The sequence below is a fragment of the Abramis brama genome, assembly GCF_963993115.1.
Source record: "Abramis brama genome assembly, chromosome: 18".
Lineage (NCBI taxonomy): Eukaryota > Metazoa > Chordata > Actinopteri > Cypriniformes > Leuciscidae > Abramis > Abramis brama.
This window is the reverse complement of record NC_139980.1, coordinates 5,102,340-5,123,525: the sequence shown is the minus strand read 5'-3', so window position 1 is coordinate 5,123,525 and position 21,186 is coordinate 5,102,340. Positions and strand designations below refer to the sequence as shown.

General features: G+C 38.9%; 1 protein-coding gene across 2 annotated transcripts in view; it reads right to left on the bottom strand.

Moving 5' to 3' along the window:
* Positions 1 to 17,428, bottom strand: part of stxbp5a (syntaxin binding protein 5a (tomosyn)) — an 80,807-nt gene extending 63,379 nt beyond the window's left edge. For both annotated transcript variants that reach the window (XM_084090569.1, XM_084090568.1), the window contains exons 1-2: positions 16,967 to 17,428; positions 13,942 to 14,039 (exon numbers count right to left, since the gene is read on the bottom strand). In XM_084090569.1, the coding sequence (XP_083946695.1) occupies positions 13,942 to 14,039; positions 16,967 to 17,146 (278 nt within the window). In that variant the 5' untranslated portion in view covers positions 17,147 to 17,428. The remainder of the gene's footprint in view (positions 1 to 13,941; positions 14,040 to 16,966) is intronic.
* Positions 17,429 to 21,186: the final 3,758 nt, after the last annotated feature.

Genomic DNA, 21,186 nt, shown 5'->3' with positions numbered 1-21,186 from the left:
GGATTTCAAGATTATCACAATACAAAATCTGTTAGTCACCTTGATAATATTATAAAATAAGGAGAATTTGCAAATGTTTAAGTTTGCAAGGCATAAAAATGGACGTCCAAGACCAATGAATCTAAAAAGAGGCAGCATTGGCCCAAAAGGGCAGGTGGGTCATCCCTATTGTTAAGCCCTAATTGTACATGTTGAATCCTAAACGGTCAGACAGTCTGAATTCTGTCCCCATCTGACTAACTGGATCCAGCTTTGGCATCAATGAAAACCTTCCAATCTCTCTTTCTGATATCCCAGTCTGCGTGGATGTGAGTATTATGCAAATGCTGTTGTGTTGTGGAAGATGTCACAAGAGCCTTGAGCTAAAGCTGACGGGCTGGAGAATGAGAGAAGAAGAGAGAGATGGGTGCACAACCCCCACCAGCCTCCTCTGCTTCTAATTCTTTTCCCTTTTTTTCTCATTATCTCTCTCTTCATTGCATGCTGTCACTTCATCCTGCAATACAGTCATTCTGTTCTCTTGAACACATGTGTAGCATGTCCCCCGTTAAAAGCTCTGACCTTCATCCTCAATGCATGTCCTCCAAGGATATCAGCTTTTTGACTTGGAGACATCTGAGACACACACACATACAGTCGCTGATCTCCAGAGCAATGTGTCTCCTGGCTTTAAAAGCAGCGCCACACCCCTTCAGTGCTCTGCCTTCCCAAAGCTCCTTCAGGCTTTGTTCATAAACCTCTGCGTGACAGTTTGATTGGCGATACAAAACACAGCTGTTTACTACACCCACAGGAAACAAAGTTACAATCAGATTCTTTTTAATGATTCAGGAATGCATCTACCACTGTTAAAATCACACACACACACACACACACACACACACACGCATACACGCACACACACACACACGCACACACACACAAATTGCATCCAATAAACAGTGGCACAGTGAACAAAGACTTGCACAAACATATGGTGCAGTTCAGACATCTGAGACCACATCGAAAACCTGTGATTCAAACTCTAATTCAAACCAAACCTGAAGTTGCTGGATAAAAAAAAATATAAAAAAAAGGAAAACTGAAAACAGAGAAACATTACGGCATAACCTGATTAAGAAATACTAACAATTTTCTACTACTTCTAGGTCACTACTGAAATGAAGATGCTAACATTCTCAAATTATATCAAAAAAACATGATCATCCGATTTTACTTTTCTTTATTTTTAAAATAAAGCAATTTCACTTTTAGTCTCAGATATTTAGATGCCACTTCATATTTTTTTTACTCACCCTGACATTTATGTAAATATCCTAGAGTTTTCTAATAAAGGAAGCTGACACGGTAGCCTTCACAAACAGTATTACACAATTCTGCTCACGCTGATTTTACAATGTTTATAAAAGCAGCATTAACTCGCAAAGCTTTCACACTCACCTGCACCATTAACTCATCAATACAGAGGGCATAAGGTTGAGATTCAGCTTTTGTTCAAACACACACACACATACTCATTGAGCACAGTGTGCAACTTTGGGAAGTGCATTAAAAATGTATGGTTCTGCAGCAACTGTGTAATAGAGTAAAAGGCCAGAAGAGACTAACAGGAAGACTCCTGTGTACTCTTGATGTGTCTGTGCACAGGTGAAAGGACATCTAATGGGGACAATGAGATCTGAGCACACAAAGCAATTCTATGAAAACGAGTTCAAATATTTAATACTACAGAATAAAATTTCCAGACATGTTAGTGAAGATGGATGGATGGATGGATGGATGGATGGATGGATGGATGGATGGATAGATAGATAGATAGATAGATAGATAGATAGATGATAGATAGATAGATGGATAGATAGATAGATAGATAGATAGATAGATAGATAGATAGATAGATAGATAGATAGATAGATAGGTCTACAGTCTTTCTTAGACAACCTAGGAAGCCCGGGAAGGTTTCATTTTTTAAGTTTCATTACAAGCTGTTCATACATTGGCAATAAAAAGTGATTAATACATGAAAAATCTTACATATAGCCCCTTTAAACAACTGTTCAGTTAAGCTGGCCCTTGTTTATGTGTGTCTGTTTGTGTGGGTGTTTGCCCTGTCATAGGAGGCCGCTGTTCGCCAAACATGGCCAAAGAAGCAGCATGTAGGAGGTTGCAGAAAAAGCAACACTTGGACCAGAAACCCTGTTTAAACTGTGACACACACACACACACAATGCCACCCACATCACACTTTCTATCACAAGTGACAAGATTCTGAATACTGAAATAACTGCCCTTCTGTCTCTATTCAATAATTTCACTCTTTCCCATCTTCCATCTAAATCTTCCATGTACATTTGACATCACAGCTAAAGGCATGCCGAACTAATCAGACGTAAACACACAAACATCCCTGTTGCCATAAGCATCCCGAATCACACAGGTTCAGCATGAGTGTGCATGTAAGCGCAAATTTGAGCGAGATATGCCAGCCGTGTGCCTCAATGAGCATTAAGAAAATGGTGACTCATCATGCCACACATTACACGTGTACATCTCTCTCTCTCTCTCTCTCTCTCTCTCTCTCTCTCTCTATAGGGTCTCTGTATGATGTCATGACAGCAGTAGAGCAGTGCTCTCAGCATAGGTCAGGAATTAACGTCACAGTCACTATAGTCTATAATGCGTGCGTGCGTGTGTGTGTGTGTGTGTGTGTGTGTGTGTGTGTGTGTGTGTGTGTGTGTGTGACATGGGGGAAGGGAGTTATGGTATTGCGTCTGCACTGACTGCGCTGTGTACTTCTGTGAGACTAACAACACAACAGATCAAAATCACATCCTAGCGGTAGTTTGTAGCAATAGATATCAGTCTGTCACAATTATGCAATAAATGCAGAAGCATTTATACTGGTGGTAAAATAGAGTAGCTGTTGGAGCCAATTATGTTATTTGGGCAAATCTTTTCTCTTTATTTAGTTTTTTTTCTGTTCATCTTTCTAGATTTTCTATCAAGTATACATCTAGTGGGCTACAGCAAGTGTTGGGGATTCAAAGTGTGTGATACAGCAAGCAATTATGCAATTGTGAATTAATACAGTGATTCAGCAATAAATAAACTGCTATCTTCTTTGCAGTTTGAAAAAGATGAAGATCTTACAAAAATATCATTCATAACGATTCATAACGCCATGCTAGAGCATAGGGGGGATATCTAGTAAGATTTTACACATTAGCTAAATAATATCCTTAAAGAAGCCCAAGAGAAAGCCGACAGCTGTTTTAAAAAACGCATCATGCTATGGTATCTTCTAGATAATCAAAATAGCCTGTAGTAACTACAAACAACAAATAATACAAATCCATAGCGGTAGTGTACCAGTTTGTACTATGCTAAGCTAGCAGACTAACCAGTTAAGGTGTGGTCACGTTTACTATTTTTCAGCATACTTTCGCGGGTGAAATCCAGTCATTTTAATAAAGATCCATGTGATTGGGAATTTCGCATGAGGGCAAAATATTTCCATTCATAGATTTCACAACGGGTTCAAGTTGGTTACATAAAATAATGTAACATACAGTTTCAAATACATTAATAATACTTGCATAATTAATAGAAATTTTACCCAAGTTCAAAAAAGCCAATAGAAATGCTTTGGGGTCCAAACAGGGGCGTTTCTAACCTTTCATTAGAACCAAAGCAACTGCCCCCCATCTAATGAGCGTCACCCGGTCTCGAGTCCACTGGCCGAATTGTATTTTTAATTGATTTATATTTTTAATGGAAACAGATAGGCCTTGGGCATTATTTGCACGAAACTATTTTCTCAGACAATCTGGTATTACCATGATAAGCAATTATCTCTGTGGTTAAAACATTAAAACACAGCATGCCAGAGGAAAAGTGTTCAAAAACACCGCATCCACAACAAATATTTCTATTGATTGAATTTGAATATAAAAAATGTTGTAACTTCTCAGTAATGATTTCATATTTAAGTGTTTAACTCCATTAATTTGAATGGCATATTTAATCTAAATGTTTATATCAGAAGTAAAACATAGTTTAAATCATTATTTTATTTATTTAAACTGTTATTTGCGTCAGTTTCACTAAACGGCCCAACGCGCTCGCTGGCGCGGACATTTAAGAAGGGATGGATATTTGCTTCAAGTGACAAGCTTGGCGAGTTAAATTATATTTGTATTATCTTTCTGTATATGTTTAATTTTCTTTAGATTTTCGGTCTAAAAGTGACCAAAAAGACACTTAACTCCAGCTCACCATCGGTGTCGCCAAACTGCTCCATCTCCAAAACGTTCATACGCATGGGTCAGAGTTTGCGTGCAGGTGCGCAAATTTTCCCGTCAAGTTTGTTTTTATAAATCACAACTCATGCGTCGGGAGTGGCGTACGCACATTTTCAGCCCCGTTTTGTGCGTACGCCACGTTTATAAATGAGACCCCAGGCCTGGGACATTTATGATGCGTTTTATTATGTTTATATACAGCAGTCGTCCATGCGGGGCTGATGCTTTACTTTCATTCTGTTGTTTGTTTATCTTATGATTAAACTTTATCTTGATTTTTGCCGGTTCCCGCCTCCTCCTTTCCTGAGCTTCTCCGTGGGACTCAAGACCTCTTTTTTTATACTGGATATATGGATATATCTGCAGGACAAAAGGCATTTATAAGCAGCATGTGCAATAAAGAGCTGCATCATTGCCGACAAATGAAGACATTTGCCAGTTTTATTTCCTACAATGGATTGTAGGTAAATACTCATCTCATCCAGTGTTCTTATTGTTTTTTGTATCATAAAGTATCTTGCTACTATTTTAGTGTGAGAAACCACTGCAAATGATTCAGCCTGTGAGGGAACTATGGATGAATAAAACTGAATCATAAACAATTTTAGACCTTTCGCAAAACCTGTTTTACCGATTAGATCCACAGAGTGAATTATTTGTGAATCTGGCATTATAAACAGCTGACAGAAATATTATCAGGAAAACATATCTGGTCATTATACAGTAATCTCCATTGTCAGACAAGAATTTATCAGTAATATTTTACCAGTGCAGAGCAGTATTTCACTGAGGCTCATGCCACAGTAAAAACAGTTTACCGACACCCCTGGGTCCAAAAAATGATGGGTCCATTAATATTGTTTATATATCTACGTTGTGTAAGACAAACTATGTGCAAATTAATAAGTAAACACCATTGCTGAGTATTTTCTCTTTAAAACTGCAGTGAAAAAAATACAGTCTCAAAAACGCGGTTTGAAATCGCGGGTGTTTTTTTACGTCACAAACTGATATGAAAAATCGGGTACTTTTAGCAATATAGCAGGTGAATTATGTATATGAAGTATATTACGGTGTTATGATGAAATATATATGCCTTTCTCCACTGACGTTCTAAGTTGTTCAAAGTTGAGCGAGCGGGTCTCTGAGCTGGTGTGAGTGAGTGGAGGCGGGGCTCATTTGTATATTCATGGCTCCGCGTATACTAAATGAAGCAAGGGTGGTTACATCACATTCAAGCTATTTTAAGGCATGAATAATTTTATTTATTTTTTTATTTTTTTAATATGTCATTTTGTTGATCAAAGATGAGTTTTAAGGGATACAATTATTGACTACAGGGGAACTTGCAAATAATAGGATCACCAAAACCCTAACGTGCTCCTGTACAGATTTATCTCAGTACCTATTTAAACCAATGCAGACATCCAGAAAGACGACGAAGTAAAAGAAAAATCCAATTAGACATCTGGAGCAGAACCACTAGGATATGAGCGACAAATCCCAAGAAGCGGGGAAATGATTGTTGAGGAAGCTAGATGACTCCCAGATCATATTGAAAATGACTCGCTCTAATAGCACAGAGATTTTTCTAAATACTGACACATATTTGAGGAATAAGTTCATAAACTACCGGTGAGCTGTATGCACTCGCTTTTCCTTTTCAGAAATCGCTGCTGAACAAACTCAAGATTATGTTTTCTTTCCCCTTTCTCCTTTCTTGTTTTCATGTGAATATCCTAACTTATAATTCCTGAGGCAGGAGGGAGTCAAACACAGTTAAGGGCATGATTAAAGATGAAGTATATTTAGCTGTTCCAAAAGCCCAATGACGCTGACTGTGGTCTTCCCTTTTGCTGAGTAACGGAATGGAAAGCTAAGATAAAGAAAAAGAGAGAAAGAAATACCAGAAATGATAAAACAATGATGGGAGGAACAGGCATCGAAAGAGAGCATGAAAGAGAAGGATATTTCTGTTGTTAGAGCTTGATGTGAGCGGTTCTCAGCCCACAGGAAAGCATGAATGCAGAAAGAGAGAAAAATACAGAGTGGTTTGACCTGCACACCCACACTACCTCCCTGTCAAGGTCACACCTGCTCCTGCACAATCCAGTACAGTGTGTGTTTGGATGAAAGCCACTCTTGCCATGAGGTCCATTCAGGGGCTTGGATGGCAGTACTTAATGATCAAAGGCCATCTCATGGGTGTTACGTGCATCGAATCCCACGACTGCTGATGGGGTTACAAGGATCACAGTCCAGCTGCTAAACCAACAGCAGGACAATTAGCCCTCGTTTTCTCAAAGGTGGGGCTGTCCTGGCAACTGGCCGGCGGCAATCTGTCAGCATAACACTAAACGACAAACTGCAAATGAGTCAGAAGCCCTGCACAGTACCTTATCCAAAAATGTATGGTAAAACAATGGCGGCAGTTGTTTCCAGAAATTCACTCTGAAAAACATTTTCAAAGTGTTTCAGGCATTTTTACATTTTTAAACAACACATTTTTCCTTAGAAACCATTATGTTCACAACTTGTAATAATTACTTTAATGGGCTCATTGCTTCTGCCTAAAATGAATACATGATGTTAGCTACAGTAACTGCGTGATTTGTTATCTGTACATTTATGAAAAACAGACATTACATTGACACAGTCACCTCTGATAACAGATCACTCTAAAGCTTTCTGTAAAGCTGCTTTGAAACCATATGTATTGTGAGAAATAACTTTAACAATTTCACCTTAAAAGTACACTGGTTAAAGATGTTCACAGTAAAATACATGGTAATTAGTGCTTTTACTTTCAAAAGCTTATATTATTTTCAATAAATTACATTTATTGTCCTATTAAATCTAATATAATTTTTCACCATATGGTATGATAACTAATTAACTAAGTAACTAATTAACATGATTTTAATAATTTAATATGCATTTTTACTTTATCAGATAAAATAACAAACACTTTCAATGATTTTCTGAAGTTATGTAAACGTGATCCTTACATGACACTTACACACTTGCTGTGATCCAGACACAAAATACCCAATCAGACCAAAAGTGTGTGTGTGTGTGTTTGTGTGTGTGCGTTTGACAGGGGATAAGCTTGGCTGAAGGGGCTTGAGTAGCACAGAGTGATGGAGGGGTGAACGAGAAGAGGAAAGGGTTTGGGGTGAGGGGGGGGTTCTCTGGAACTGGAAGTCTCTTTGAAGTGATGAAACAGATCAATGAGCCAAAGACAGACTTTGATGGCGAGAGAGATCAGCTGACAGACAGCTCCGTGAAGCCTAGTTAGTGTGATGAAGTGTAAGCTGGGGTGTGTGATCGCGTGTGTTGTGACTGACTGACGGGCGGACGCCACTTCTTTGCATGCTATCGCACTAAAAACGAAATTTTTGTGTGTGCATTTGAGTGTTGGAATACATTTGCGTTTGCCAAAGAGCCAATGAAGCGCAGTGTGTGCCTTTGTATGTAATTACAAAGCAGGTAGGTGACCTCAAAGACACCAGAGACTCACAATTCTGCCAAGTTTACCGTGAGAGAATGGGAGTCTGTCTCGCCTGGCAACTGCATCCCATAAACTGCACCGCACTTTCTAAACTGCATAGCAACCACTTAGCACAGACAGAAACAAAAATGCACTGCAGTGATGGTGGGGGGGGGGGGGGGGGGGGGTGAAGAGGTAAAGACACAGAAAGGAGAGAGACAGACGGCGAATGGAAGGAAGACAGGTGCAAGCAGACAGAGGAACATCAGAAGCAATGAACAAGACCTGAATATTCGGCTATTTGTGAACGCTCTGCACTGTTTATCTATCTAAACTGGTGTCAGGTCTCAGCAATTTGCTATTGTGTTATTTGTTATTGTCTTGTTGACTTAATGGAAAGAGATTGTGTCTGAACTTTGAGAGACATCACAAACAACAGCATTATTTTCTGAAAATGAAGACCATATTGAATCCTTCTGCAACTTTTCCATTAGCCTTTCCTTCAAGTGGTGACTCACAAGTGCCCTTACATGCTCCAGCTCAGCCCTTCTTTTTGGGCCCAGACTGTACCAGGAAGGTAATTTACAGTATATTAATAGCATCTCTGCCAACGTCACAAAGGCCATATTTCTATGACGCCCAGGTACCAGCATACGTAAGCTTTTTTACATGTCTCTGTCATCTGGGGGGGGGGGTCGGACTGCGATATTAGATAAGCGCAATGAAAGAGGAGCATTTCGGATTACCCAAATTCAGTTTCTACTGCACAGAAAATAAAAAGCGCAAGTATTGTGGGAGCTTTTTTGAAGAGGTTAGCATAAAAATGAGCTGATACACTTGAAATTCCCAGGGCAATGATGGGGTGAACTGAAGTGAACCTAACGCAGACAGGGCACGTCGAGATGCAGAAATGCCGGATTAATGCGGGTTTAACATTATAATGATGTGAGGACCTTGAGAGCTGAGTGAGGGTATAATTAGGTTGGGCTGGACTCTAGAGAAGTCAACTTGAAATGTCCCGAAACAATGCAGAACCGGCACACTGTCCCCTAAAATCACTGAAGAATGGCTGAGGAGTTTGTGAGAGAGCAAATACAATAAAATATTATATAAAAGACACAAAGAAATATGAAACTAGCAATAGGTGCTTTAAAAGGGGAAAAAAAATCAAAAATGCTACTTCTTAGAGAGGGCTTTTAGCATGCTGACAGCATGCCATGCTGAAAATCTAAAGGTAACTGTTACTGTCAACATGCTAAAACCCTCTCAGAGTACTTGCGTCACTAAATGCATCCCATTTAAAACACCGCAGACACATCCAACAGATTCCCTGCATTCAACAATAAATTTCAAGACAATTACTGTCAGAATACAAGTGCATGTCTCTCGCTATGGGCATCGCATTAAGACGATTTGTCAAGTCAAAAACTTCTTTAAACTTTCAAAAATCCATCTCAAGACCTCTGGATGCAGTTCTGCTGCACTCCATCTAGGTTTTAAGAAACCTGTCTCATGATGTCTGATCAACATAAAAGACCGCAACCTGCACAATTTCGCAGGACTAACCTTAACTCTGACTAGTAACTAGTAACTCTAACTCTATATCTATTTTTGAACATTCCTAATATGGTCATTGTGCAAAAATAAAATGATTTCTTCAAAAAGCACCAGGTACTGTGTTCTTCCTTGTACCGTTCTATACCTAATGCAATGAGGTTTGAGTGCCTGGTGAATCTGATCAGATTTGTTCAGTTCTGTATAGGCGGCCCTTCCAGCAGCTACAGAGTACAGTAAGTTATACAGTCACACACTCAATCATAGGCGGCCGCTGCTGTGCCATTATGGCAGAGAGGACAGACTTAAACTCCTTTGCTTGAGCCGATCACAGCACACAAACGTGCACACACACACACACACACTGCTCTCAAGCTCTCCAGATGATGAGCCTCGCTCCTGTGGATTACGTAAGAAGTGGCATAGGCATCCTCAGGCAATGCCTGTGTATGTGTGTGTGTGTTAGGCTCAGCTCTACATCCCAGACACACAAAGTAAAACAAGTCACAAGCTCTAACGCACATAAATAACCACCACAGCCATGTCGCAGCTAGTATATTTCATATTTCAAGCGGAATCATACTATGGGACACATCTTTAATAAGTCTCCACAGTGTGCCATCACCACTATTGATCATTAGAGACAAGATGAGGTTAATTTGAAGCTGATGTGAAGACGATGTGTGTGTGTGTGTGTGTGTGTGTGTGCAACTCCTCAATATCCATTTTCCAATGGTCAATGGATGTTTCCAGCAGTGTCCATAAGCTGAAAAATGATGTTTCCATTCAGCAAGTCTCTTATGCTCAACAATGTTGCATTTATATCTAAAATATTATTACAATTTTAAATAAATTTAATATATTTTAAAATGCAACTTATTCCTATGGTGGCACATTTTCTAAAAAATCATAATTGTGACTTAATATGTCACAAAAATGTTTCTTATTTGACCTTTTTTACTCTGAGATAGAAATGGGCATTGATAGTATGCAGATGCAGATCCTACGTAACAAAATGTCAGCATCTGTTTGGTTTTTGAAGAAACATAGACGTGTCCTTAAACTCAAAATCCTGTCCCTGCAGTTTGGTGGTTGGTGGAAAACATAAGATTAGGAATGGTCGACAGGAGTAAATTCATTTCAATGGTCAACATATGACTTCATTTCTAAAGAGAAAGAAGTGTTTTAGTCTTTAAATATTTGCTTGGTTATCTCTAAAGCTCACTTGAATTTGTTCTACATCATTAGATGTAATATTATGATGAGATAAGGTATCTTCATATAAAAATACTGTCAGATTGGGTGGCGAGGCTGCAAGGTTTCAGACACAGCCTTCATATATTTGTATGATATTTTATTCAAATGTGTTCATTATAAGTCCTAAACATGATCTCTTCAATAATCTGCAACCTACAGTATAAGAGGGAAGAGGCTTGAACATTGTGACATACGTCTTCTTTAGAAATACATACCCTTCATTAAATTTGAAGAGATGATCATTGTGAATAAAATGATCAGACTCATAGTGGGTTATATTCTAAATTACAGTGATTATGACTGTCAGCAATCAGTGTTGAAGACATATTTGTGCATAACAGCCAACAATCTCACTGTCTACTGCAGCCAAGGAAGTGCAAATACTAAGGAGACTATTTAAAATGTATCTGCTCGAGGTCATCACACCACTTTGTGCATGTGTGTGTGTGTGTGTGGGAAAGGTTGATCGATAGATCTGCGTGCAAGTTGCAAAGTCTTGGGGCCCACGAGGCTAGCTGAGTTATGAGTCTGCCATTCTCTCTCCACTGTGCTTGAAAATACAATTCGCAAAGGACAGGGACCACCTAAAACTCTCTGCTACACAATAACCACCGCTTCACCACCCACAATTTAATTATTCAAATGTCAGACCACTGATAACAATATATGGCTTTTCATAGCCTATGAAAGGTTGTTTAAAGCAGAAGTGTGTAACAAAATCTGTGGCAGTATCCAAACATTGGCTTGACCAATGGTGTGAGTTTAGGGGCGGGACTATATGTTTGGACGACCAATGGCAGACAGTGGGAGTGTTTTGTTTGGTGGCGCAGAAAAGAGCATGAAAAGTACATTCTCTCTCTGTCTCTGATCTTTTTAAACATCTGACTGTCATGTCACTTTCCGCAGTCTGAAGCGAGCTGTGGGAAGCAGAACGCTTTCGGGATCGCAGCGCATTTGCCCGCTGGCCTGAGACTGAAGACTCTCCTCTCCCTCCCACTGCTGTAATCTTCTGGATGATTTTGCCAGGATTCTGCCATTCTGGTCTCTTGATCTGCCACTTTCAGTCATTCTCAACTGGGGAGAAGTTTACACAACTGCAAAACAGATCTGAACAGTGCTACGCAGCAACAAATACACACCGTAGCATGAGCTACAAATACCGATGTGATCTCACTGGTTTTCATTCATACTTTAATTGTGCTTCTAGCACATTTACATTTTCACACATTTGGACAGAGATTAAAATGTAAGAAAAATCGAAAACCTTTTTCTTCTATTTATAGGTTGATTTTATTCAAATTAAAGAAGCTTCTTTTGCTCACGTCTGGATTTATTTAATCAAATTATTCAATTGTAATTGCAATTATAAATGATTCAAATATCTATTTCAATATATTTTAAAATGTAATTTATTCCTGTTATGGCAAAGCTGAATTTTCAGCAACCAACAATCCAGTCTTTAGTGTCACATGATCCTTCAGAATTCATTTTAATATGCTGATTTGTGTATGATGATGCTTCATATTATCAAAGCTGAAAACAGTTGTGCTGCTTAATATTTTGGTGGAAACTGTGATTTTTCAGGATTCTTTGATAAATATAGAAATCTCAAAATAACATTTATTTGAAACAGAAATCGTTTGTAACAATGTACAGTAAAAGTCTTCTGACACTTTTGATCAATTTATCATCCTTGCTAGTGGTTCAACAGATAACCCATTGTGTTCATGAGAATACTTGCCGAGACAGGTATTTTGAAATAATTTTGTGTGTGTGTGTCCGTTCAAGTGCAAGGAGATACGGAATCAATTAGGTGTTGGTTCACCTCTATGTAAATTCTCTTTTGCCTCTTCTTGCGCTGGAATGGTTTTAAAATCACTTGAATGTGTAAAATGGCAAGACAAAACACGTGCAAATGATAAACTTTCACTATGATGGTTAAACTTTGCAATTAATCCACAAATCACATGCATGCCGAACTGTGGGGCCTGGTCCGTACGGATAGCTGATCAACTACGATCCGCTAGAACCCCTTGTCCTTCCTGAATAAATGTATTAATTAAAAAAAAGAAAAGAAAACATTTTAACAGCAGTGTACCTACAGGCTTTACAATCTGGAAACTGTCGGTGCAGTTTCAGTGTCTATCCAAACACATGTACATTTACAAAGAAATATTTACAAATATGAATGAGATCACATTGCAAATACAATTTGTACCATATCTGACCAGAAATATCAGCATTTCCAAAATCAGTCACAGTTTTAGTCAGGCCAAGATTTGTCAACTAACTCAGAAAATCAGACCTCAGATGCTCTGTAGTTTTGGCAAAACAAAATCAAAGGAAAGACTTCATTCATACCAATGCATTCAGCTGAATCCTGAGATTCCTTTCGCGTTGCCGATAGCTCGGGATGAGGCATGACAAAAGAAACAAAGGACGGTTGCACTAATCACAATTTGGAGTCTCTTAGGGAGATTTTCATTTGCCCTCATCTCACGGCAGCCAACATTTATCTGATCACAGTCGCTCAAAGGGGCTAAGTAACACCGATATCCTCAGAGAGCAAAGACGATCAGTTTCTAAAGAGGCTGTTCTCTGAAGAGCCGCCGCATGCATCAACTTCCACCAGTGTCATTCAACATCTGACAAAGGGAGGTGTCAAGCGAGCTCTTCTACCGACCTGACTGACAGCAAATCATCCTGTAGTGACGGCAGAAGAAATATTTTCAATTAGAGCATCACTGACGGTGAAAAGTAATGTCAAGCCTCAGTGTGTAGGAATGAATCAGGGAATCAAAGGCCATCTATTTGAATACAGCGTGAATGGAGATTTTGATTAGACAGGAAGTTCTTTTCAGTCTCTGAGGTGGGAATAGACCTTAGTGACTTGTTCAGTATAATTAATAACTGACTTTATGTACTAGGATTCCATCATGAGGGTGATGAGAGAGTCACTGAACTAATGTTATGTGCCTTACTGATCCTAAATCCCAATAAACGCCCTTTTACAAAAGACTTATAACGGGTCTGACTGACAAGCCATCACAGCGGATCAACTTAAGCACAACAACTGGCATCACTTTAAAGCAGATGAAGCTTGTTATGTTGTGGTGCAGCATAATGTAGTCACATTTCAGAAAGGGAAAACTAACAGTGGGTCATTTATGTCCCAATGAATTTCTCATGAGCTTAGTAATGACAATCCATAAACACACAAGTAGTAACAGCTTACACCTGATAACACAACTGATAAAGAAATGAAATACTTACTTGACAGGTTCACTGTGCACCTGAAAAAGAGCACACACTATTTCATTCCCATTGTAAAAAGGATACAATCGCAAAGCTCCGCTCTGAGTCCCGATGGCAAGGATTTTCTGGACAGGGTCGAATGCCATAGAGGACGGCTGATAGGGGAAGCCATGGCGCACAGTCTGAGGATCAAATCAGAAAAATGGTTTAAAAAGCACATAATGTAAAGTTTAGTGGCATAACCACTAATTAACTTCAACATTTAAGTCAACAATTAAACTATTTAAAATGGTATAGTGTATTTTATAAGGTATTTGAATTCTATTTTACAATGTATTTACTTTAATGATTTATCTCTCTATTTTTGCTTGTGATGTTCAGACATTGTTGTTACTCGTAAGACTAAAATTATAAGAAATAATTTTCAGTAATTGAAATAAAGATTAAATAAAATATTAAATTAAAAAACTTAAACTTATAAAACTTGAACGAATATTAAACATTTAAGTACTAAAATTACTACAACTAAAATAAAAATAAATTAAAGCTAAATAGAAATATATATTTCAAAAGAGCACGTAAATATTTACTAAAAAACTAAACAAAAATTAACAAAAACTGAAATGATAAATAACACTGGTTTTACATTATATTATTATTTACGTTTTTATTTATATAATAATTTGAAGGAGAGTGACAAAGCACTGCGTATTTGTGCAGCACCAAGGAGTCAAAATTCCTTTCAGGGACGATTCAATATCAATTCAATGTTTCAGCTGAATATTTCCAACTATTTTAATGCCCAGGCCTTTGAATTGCTCGAACAACTCTGATGTGCTATAGATAGACAAAAACAACAGGCAGTGAGAACAGAGGCCTTGCTGCATTGTATCCAGAGAACAACAATGGTTGGCTACAGGTTTATAGCACTGGCCTCTGCTTAACAGCTGTCAGCGTCTCTCTCTCTCTCTTCTCTCTCTCTGTGTGTGTGTTTTAAATCCTAGGGGGTGCATACATAGATAGCATTGCTGAGAATCAAAGACGCACCTATAATGCTGTCTAGTCAGGCAGCTGAATAGGTTTTGAGACACAGCCTCTCTGTCTCTGTATGTTTGTTTAGTGGCTAAAGCGGGTTACGTAAGTGACGCACGCGGGGACGAGTACCTGTCGGCGAGCTGTGCAGCAGCAACAAGCTTCAGTCCACCCTTCCCCATCTCTCTCAGTGCTCTTTTCAATAATTATAAATGAAATATTAAACTAATCCAGCGTTCATAAACGTCTATTTAATTTAGGCCTGACAAAAAGACCAGTGTGTGTATGCACTCACGTAACCTCACCGCAAATGATTAATTAAAGAGTGGTAAACAAACAACTGTATCCATATAGTTCATGACCATTTTTCTAAAAACTGAACGCATAGCCTACTTACATCAACATTCTCCAAAACTCTCTTCAAAAATAATTAAGCCCTGGATAAAAGAATCATTAAAGATACTACCATGTTCTTGAAAATATTACATGTGGAATTGATTTAAAAACATACTCCATTAAATAATCATTAGACGGCGATGATTCGTATAACAAGTTGTGTTTTTTTTTTTTTCTCTTTTCCGCCTTCAAAGACTGAACGAGACCTCTCCTTTATAAACTAACTAAATTAACGTGATTATCTGCTGGAAACGATGCTGTAAATTTGTTTTAATTAATATTGTAGTCTTTTTTTCATTAGCTTAACTGCCTAGCAGTAGACAAAATGGAGGATAAAATGACAGTTATACTCTCAACTGTTATATTTTAGCGTCACAGCAGATCTGTAGACACAAATTTGAATATAGGATAAGTTTTGTGAACGACTGCGTTCAAACGAATCGGTTGAGTGATTGATTCAATGACTCACTGAAAAATGCACTTGTCGCCACCTACTGTCATAACGAGGTTACCTGCCTGTAACAAGGCTGACTAAATGAATCGGAGATTCAAAAAAATCAATGTGCCGATCACATCTGCAATACTGTCATTCTCTTACAGTTTCCACGCACACGTGTGTGCGCTCATAATCTAATATTACAGAAGAAGAGAGTAACCTCCACAGATAACCCGTTTCTCTGAGAACTATTAACTCCATCCATTGTGCTGCCAGATCTAATCCAGAGAGGGCAGCTAAACTCAGCAACACTTCAACTAGGCCTATTCATGACACACTAGCTGTGTCTCAAAACCGACCTAGGAAACATTTAGGGCACCTATGATGGCCAAAAAAAAAAAAAATCTTTAGATACACACCGTGTGTGTGGTTTCAAAAAGATATTCAAGATAAAAAAAAAGGTTAAGGGTTTAAAAGAAAGCCCCAACATTGCAAATGAAATGTTAATCCCAGCACAGTAGATTATGCAAGAAATGGGTTGTTTATCCCCCCCCCCCCTCCTCCCTCCACTCCACTCAAACATCACAGCTTCATTCTATAACCACACATGATTCGGACGCTTCAATAAAGTAGAATGTCTAACACACAACACTATGAAGGGAAAAGCGGAAGATATGGACAGCAAAAGCAGCCGTGTGGTTATAAAAGAATCTCTGTGTCACGCATGAATATTTTACGCATTTGTGCGCATTTTCCAAACACAGAGTCAGCTCTTTCCACGCACAGCTTGTGAAGAAAAGAAAAAATGTAGTCTTGCTTTGAGGGGGCAGAGTATGACAATGTGTATATAGCCTAACACAGGCTTATAGGAGCGTTTTAATGTTAAAAAAAAAAAAAAAGAAAAAAAAAAAGAAAGAGAAAAAACACATTCCAGTGCTGCGCAACCAAAATATATTGGACACTACAATGGTTTGTAGAAAATAAAATAAAAATACGACTGACATCATAACGTTCCCATAAAGATATATGTATATATAGGCCTATATATAACATTTCTATTACAACGGTGTGATGCATCACATCTTCGAACCAGAAAAGGCAAACGTTACCTGTATTCTATAAGTCTGTGGATAAAGTGTTAAACAGCATGCACTAAGTGGCACTTGCGTGAGGAAAAAGCACTTGCGTTATTAGAGAAAAAGCCACATAAGGTGACGTTACACATTCACTTGAAAGCTTCCCCACCTTGCAGAGCTGGAAGTGTTCAGACTGAAGCGTCTCCGGGATGAGCTCGTTCTCCTTGGCCCCGAGCTGCGAGGATGGAGAAGGGGACGACACGGCCGTCAAGCCGTCCAGCACCTTACGGATATTAAACTTCTTCATTTTTCGCTCCGGTGCGAGTGACGGAGGAGGACGGGAGCACATGAGTCGAGATCAGCCGTGGATGATGAGAGGGGAAAGCCGCTCTCGCTCGTTTCTGCAGCACCTCTCTTTAAAGCTCACATTTTAAAGTGTTTTTCACCGTATCCTCCTTGGCTAAAGGCTTGAGCTGTGAGCGTTGATTTATATTTTTTATTATTAGCGTTTGTGGGGTGTCCGTTTATTCTGACTCGGCGTCCCGCTGCGTCTCGAATTCCCTCTCTCTCTCTCTCTCTCTCTCTCTCTCTCTCTCGCTCCCTTCTCATCTCCTCCACTCAACACGGAAACACCGCTGCAGCGCCGCGCATGCGCACTGCAGACTGGATGACTACTGAAGCAGCCTTCCAAACCCTTTTCCCGGTGACCAGGCAAGACTGTGGAGCGCTGAGTGAGCCTAGCGTCACATTGCAGAAATAAGGGGCGGAACTCTGCACCTGGAGCCGCAGGGATGCAGGATGGAAAGCGCACCAGCCTCTCCAAAGTCATCACATAATGTCATAGCCTATAGGCTATCTCAATTCATCAGATTGCCTGCACTTTGTAAAATGGATTTGACAGGAAGTTTTTTCAGGATATTACTATTTCTGAAGGATAATTTCTAGGCACGAACCTTAATAATTAAATACCTTAATACCCCTATAATGATAAAAATCCACCCAGAGCTTTTTTTTTTTTTTTAAATACCCATAAATCATAAGCACTAACAAGCAGTTCTCAGATTCTGGACAATGTGACATACTTTAACACAAGCCCCGCCCACGACTGTTGACAGACACTGCCGTATTAGCATAGACCCTCCCTGAGTGAGCTAAACACAGTCCATTGTTTCAGTAGCACCTCACTGCAGTACACGAGATCCAGGGGGCGGAGTTGGATCCAGATATAAGGGGTGGAGATTGGTAGGTTTAGGGGTGGGTTTAGGGATCAGGGGGTGGAGATGGGTAGGTTTAGGTATATGTAAGGTGGGAGGAGTTGGATCTGGATCCAACTCCTCCCCCTGGATTTCATGTTCTGCAGTCGACTCCGGAGCAGCTGTAGACAAGAATGTCTTCTAAAGTGATTTTGTTGTTGGATGTAAGAATGAACATAGCAGTCTTCATTTACTCTCGTTGTTACTCGAGGATGGATCTGTACCAACTGTTCGTGATCCAGCTTACAGTTTACAGTATTTTTGGCCATCATTCGGACACGGTCTGCTACAACAGGCTTGTACTAATAGTGTATAAAAGCAAGATGAAAAATAAGTTATAACCATAATTAAAGGCACACTATGCAGTTTCCGTTTTTCTCAAACAGCGACCCCTAGAGTCGCTGTGGAGTACTTGTATTTGACGTTAATGTCGTAAATACCACTCATGCAGAGCCGTCTCTGCACTCTTCCGACCGCGTTTTTGTTTTCTTCGTCGACTCTCAGAAATGCGTGCTAGTGTCTTCCATAAAGGCTGCTTCATATGTTGTTGATGTATGTGACGTCGTGCCGTAAAGCAAGTCGTGATTCTCGCGAGATTTGTCGGAGCGCCACATCTCAAACTTGCATTGCTGGTTTTGAGTCAGGAGACGTTCACAACTCTGCTCATTTCCCATGTTATTATATCAGGCTACCAGCTATCTTCAACATTTAAGACATTTAAAAAAAAATTTTTTGACACTTTTAGACATCAGAAAGTATTTGAAATAACTTCCGTTTGTGATTCGATGAGGATTCTGGTCACCAGATGAGACAAAATATATTTATATGCGATGCTAAAGGCTACTTATGCTAACCATCGCGATAATACATACACATACTGTATGTTTATGGAAAAAACCAGAGACAGCATAAAGGACGTAGACAAATCATATATAATTAAAATTGTGTATTTATTTGGTTTCTTGTTTTATCTGTCTCTTCCCTGTGCCTTTGTTGTATCCGCATATGTCATAAGACCATGCACTCCAGTTAACTCATATAATTCATAACTCCTGTTTTCTTCTCGTGAGCTCCCTCTGTTGCTCTGGATGAAAGGATGACGGTATAGTGAGACGGGAGAGATTGCTCAAAAACCCTCAGATCGTGTTCTATTCAAGATAACATTGCAATTGTAAATAAATGTATTTTATAATAAAAAATAAAATAAAAAAAACACTCTTGCCTGAATGTATCTTAGTGTGGCTTTACTTTGTTCAATTGTTTAAGTTACAGTTATAAATATGTTATGTGAATGTTAGTTGACAGGACATAATTGACAGATATTTCTCATTTAAGATAATTTAAAATCAACACAACAACTTAACTAGACGTTTAATCTGAAAACAGACCATTATAAAGTTTTGCCAACTATATCGCTCTGTATTTGCTTTCTGCATGTATGATGTGAGATAGAGAAGGTCAGAAAGTAGAAGTCACAATGGCTCAACCGTCAGTCTTGCCACTGCTGTTTAAGAGTTTGTCGCTGGTAATTGACTTGGACATCTGCCCTTGTTTAATGAAGGCCAAGTTTACAGCAATGCCTGTGACTCCAAATAACATTTCCTGTGTATATAATAAACAACATCTTGGGAGATACATATTTTACAAATACATATCAAGAATACGTCTGTTAAAGTTTAAAGAGGTCATATGATGCGATTTCTTGTTTTCCTTTTTCTTTAGTGTGTTATGTAGCTGATAGTGAAAGTATAAGATCTGCATATTTACAAAGCTCAAAGTCTCAAACCCAAAGAGATATTCTTTGTAAAAGTTAAGGCTCAGCCACGCCTTCCTAAAACGCTTCGTTCAAACACGCTCTCACAAATCTATGTCAGTGTGTGGGGGCAGAGTTTCATAACACCGCCCAAATGCATACGCAAAGAAAGAAGGCGTAACTTTTATTTTCGCTGTATTATAGAGCATCACAGTCCCGCCCACAGCCGGTGCCGGAAGTAAGAATTCAATATAAAAACGTAACCATACATGGTAGACTTAAAACCAGCTACGGCTGTACTAAGCGATTGTATATGCTCATATAAACGCCAAAAGTTCATGGGGCACTAGCCTTGTTTTGAGATAAATTCCTTTTATTCGCGATGTCTTGGACAAGTACTTCATTACCCACAATCCTGAACAATCCCACAATCCCACAGTGATGCATCTGATTGGTGGAACTCGTGTAACTATCTGTTAAACCCCGCGAAGGTCCGTGAAGACTGAAGATCATTAATAAAAAAATATATATTAAAAAAACCTGTGTTGCGTTTTTGCACGGTAGACTTATCAGTGCAATCATGATCTCTTGGCTGCCATGATGGCTTTTTTCAAGGAGGAAAACAAAAGTGTTCAAATTGTGAAAACCACTTCAAATCAGGTCATGTAGTTGAGTGTAACGTTAGCGTGTCCGAGGGTCAGCTTGTGGGTTTTGTAAGGGCCAGCATGAGGGACAAGACCTACAAAGTTGTGGTGAGTTTTGCAGGGAGGTTGGTAACGTTAGTTAGCATTATCGTTCACGTTAGCTAGGCTACACTGTAAAAAATTTGCTGTAGTTTTGCAGCTGTTTGCCAGTAACTTACTGTAGATTTAAATCGATGTTATTTACTGGCAACAGTTTGCTCAAAGTTAAATGAACATTAAACATTAACAAGTCTTTGTCTTTACAGAATAAAACTATAAAATAACAACCTAATGCAAAGCATTCTGGGAACCAGAAATCTTCATCAACCTTTTTCTGTTTTTTTCCTTCAGATTTTGGTTCCCAGAATGCTTTGCATGAGGCTGTTATTTTAGTTTTATTCTGTAAAGATAAAGACTTGTTAATGTTTAATTTTCATTTAACATTTAACCAGTAAATAACATCAATTTAAATCTACAGTAAGTTACTGGCAAGCAGCTGCCAGTAATACTGTAATTTCTACAGATTTTTTTTATAGTGTAGGCTACTGTAGCCTTCATATGGTATGAGTCATATCAAGCATTTTATGATGCCACTGTCAAAACAGTATTTAGCCTAGGCATACATGCATTTACTGAACATTTGTGTAATAATTCATGGCAAGTTAATAAACTGAATATGATGGTGGTCCAAGAGCGGTCC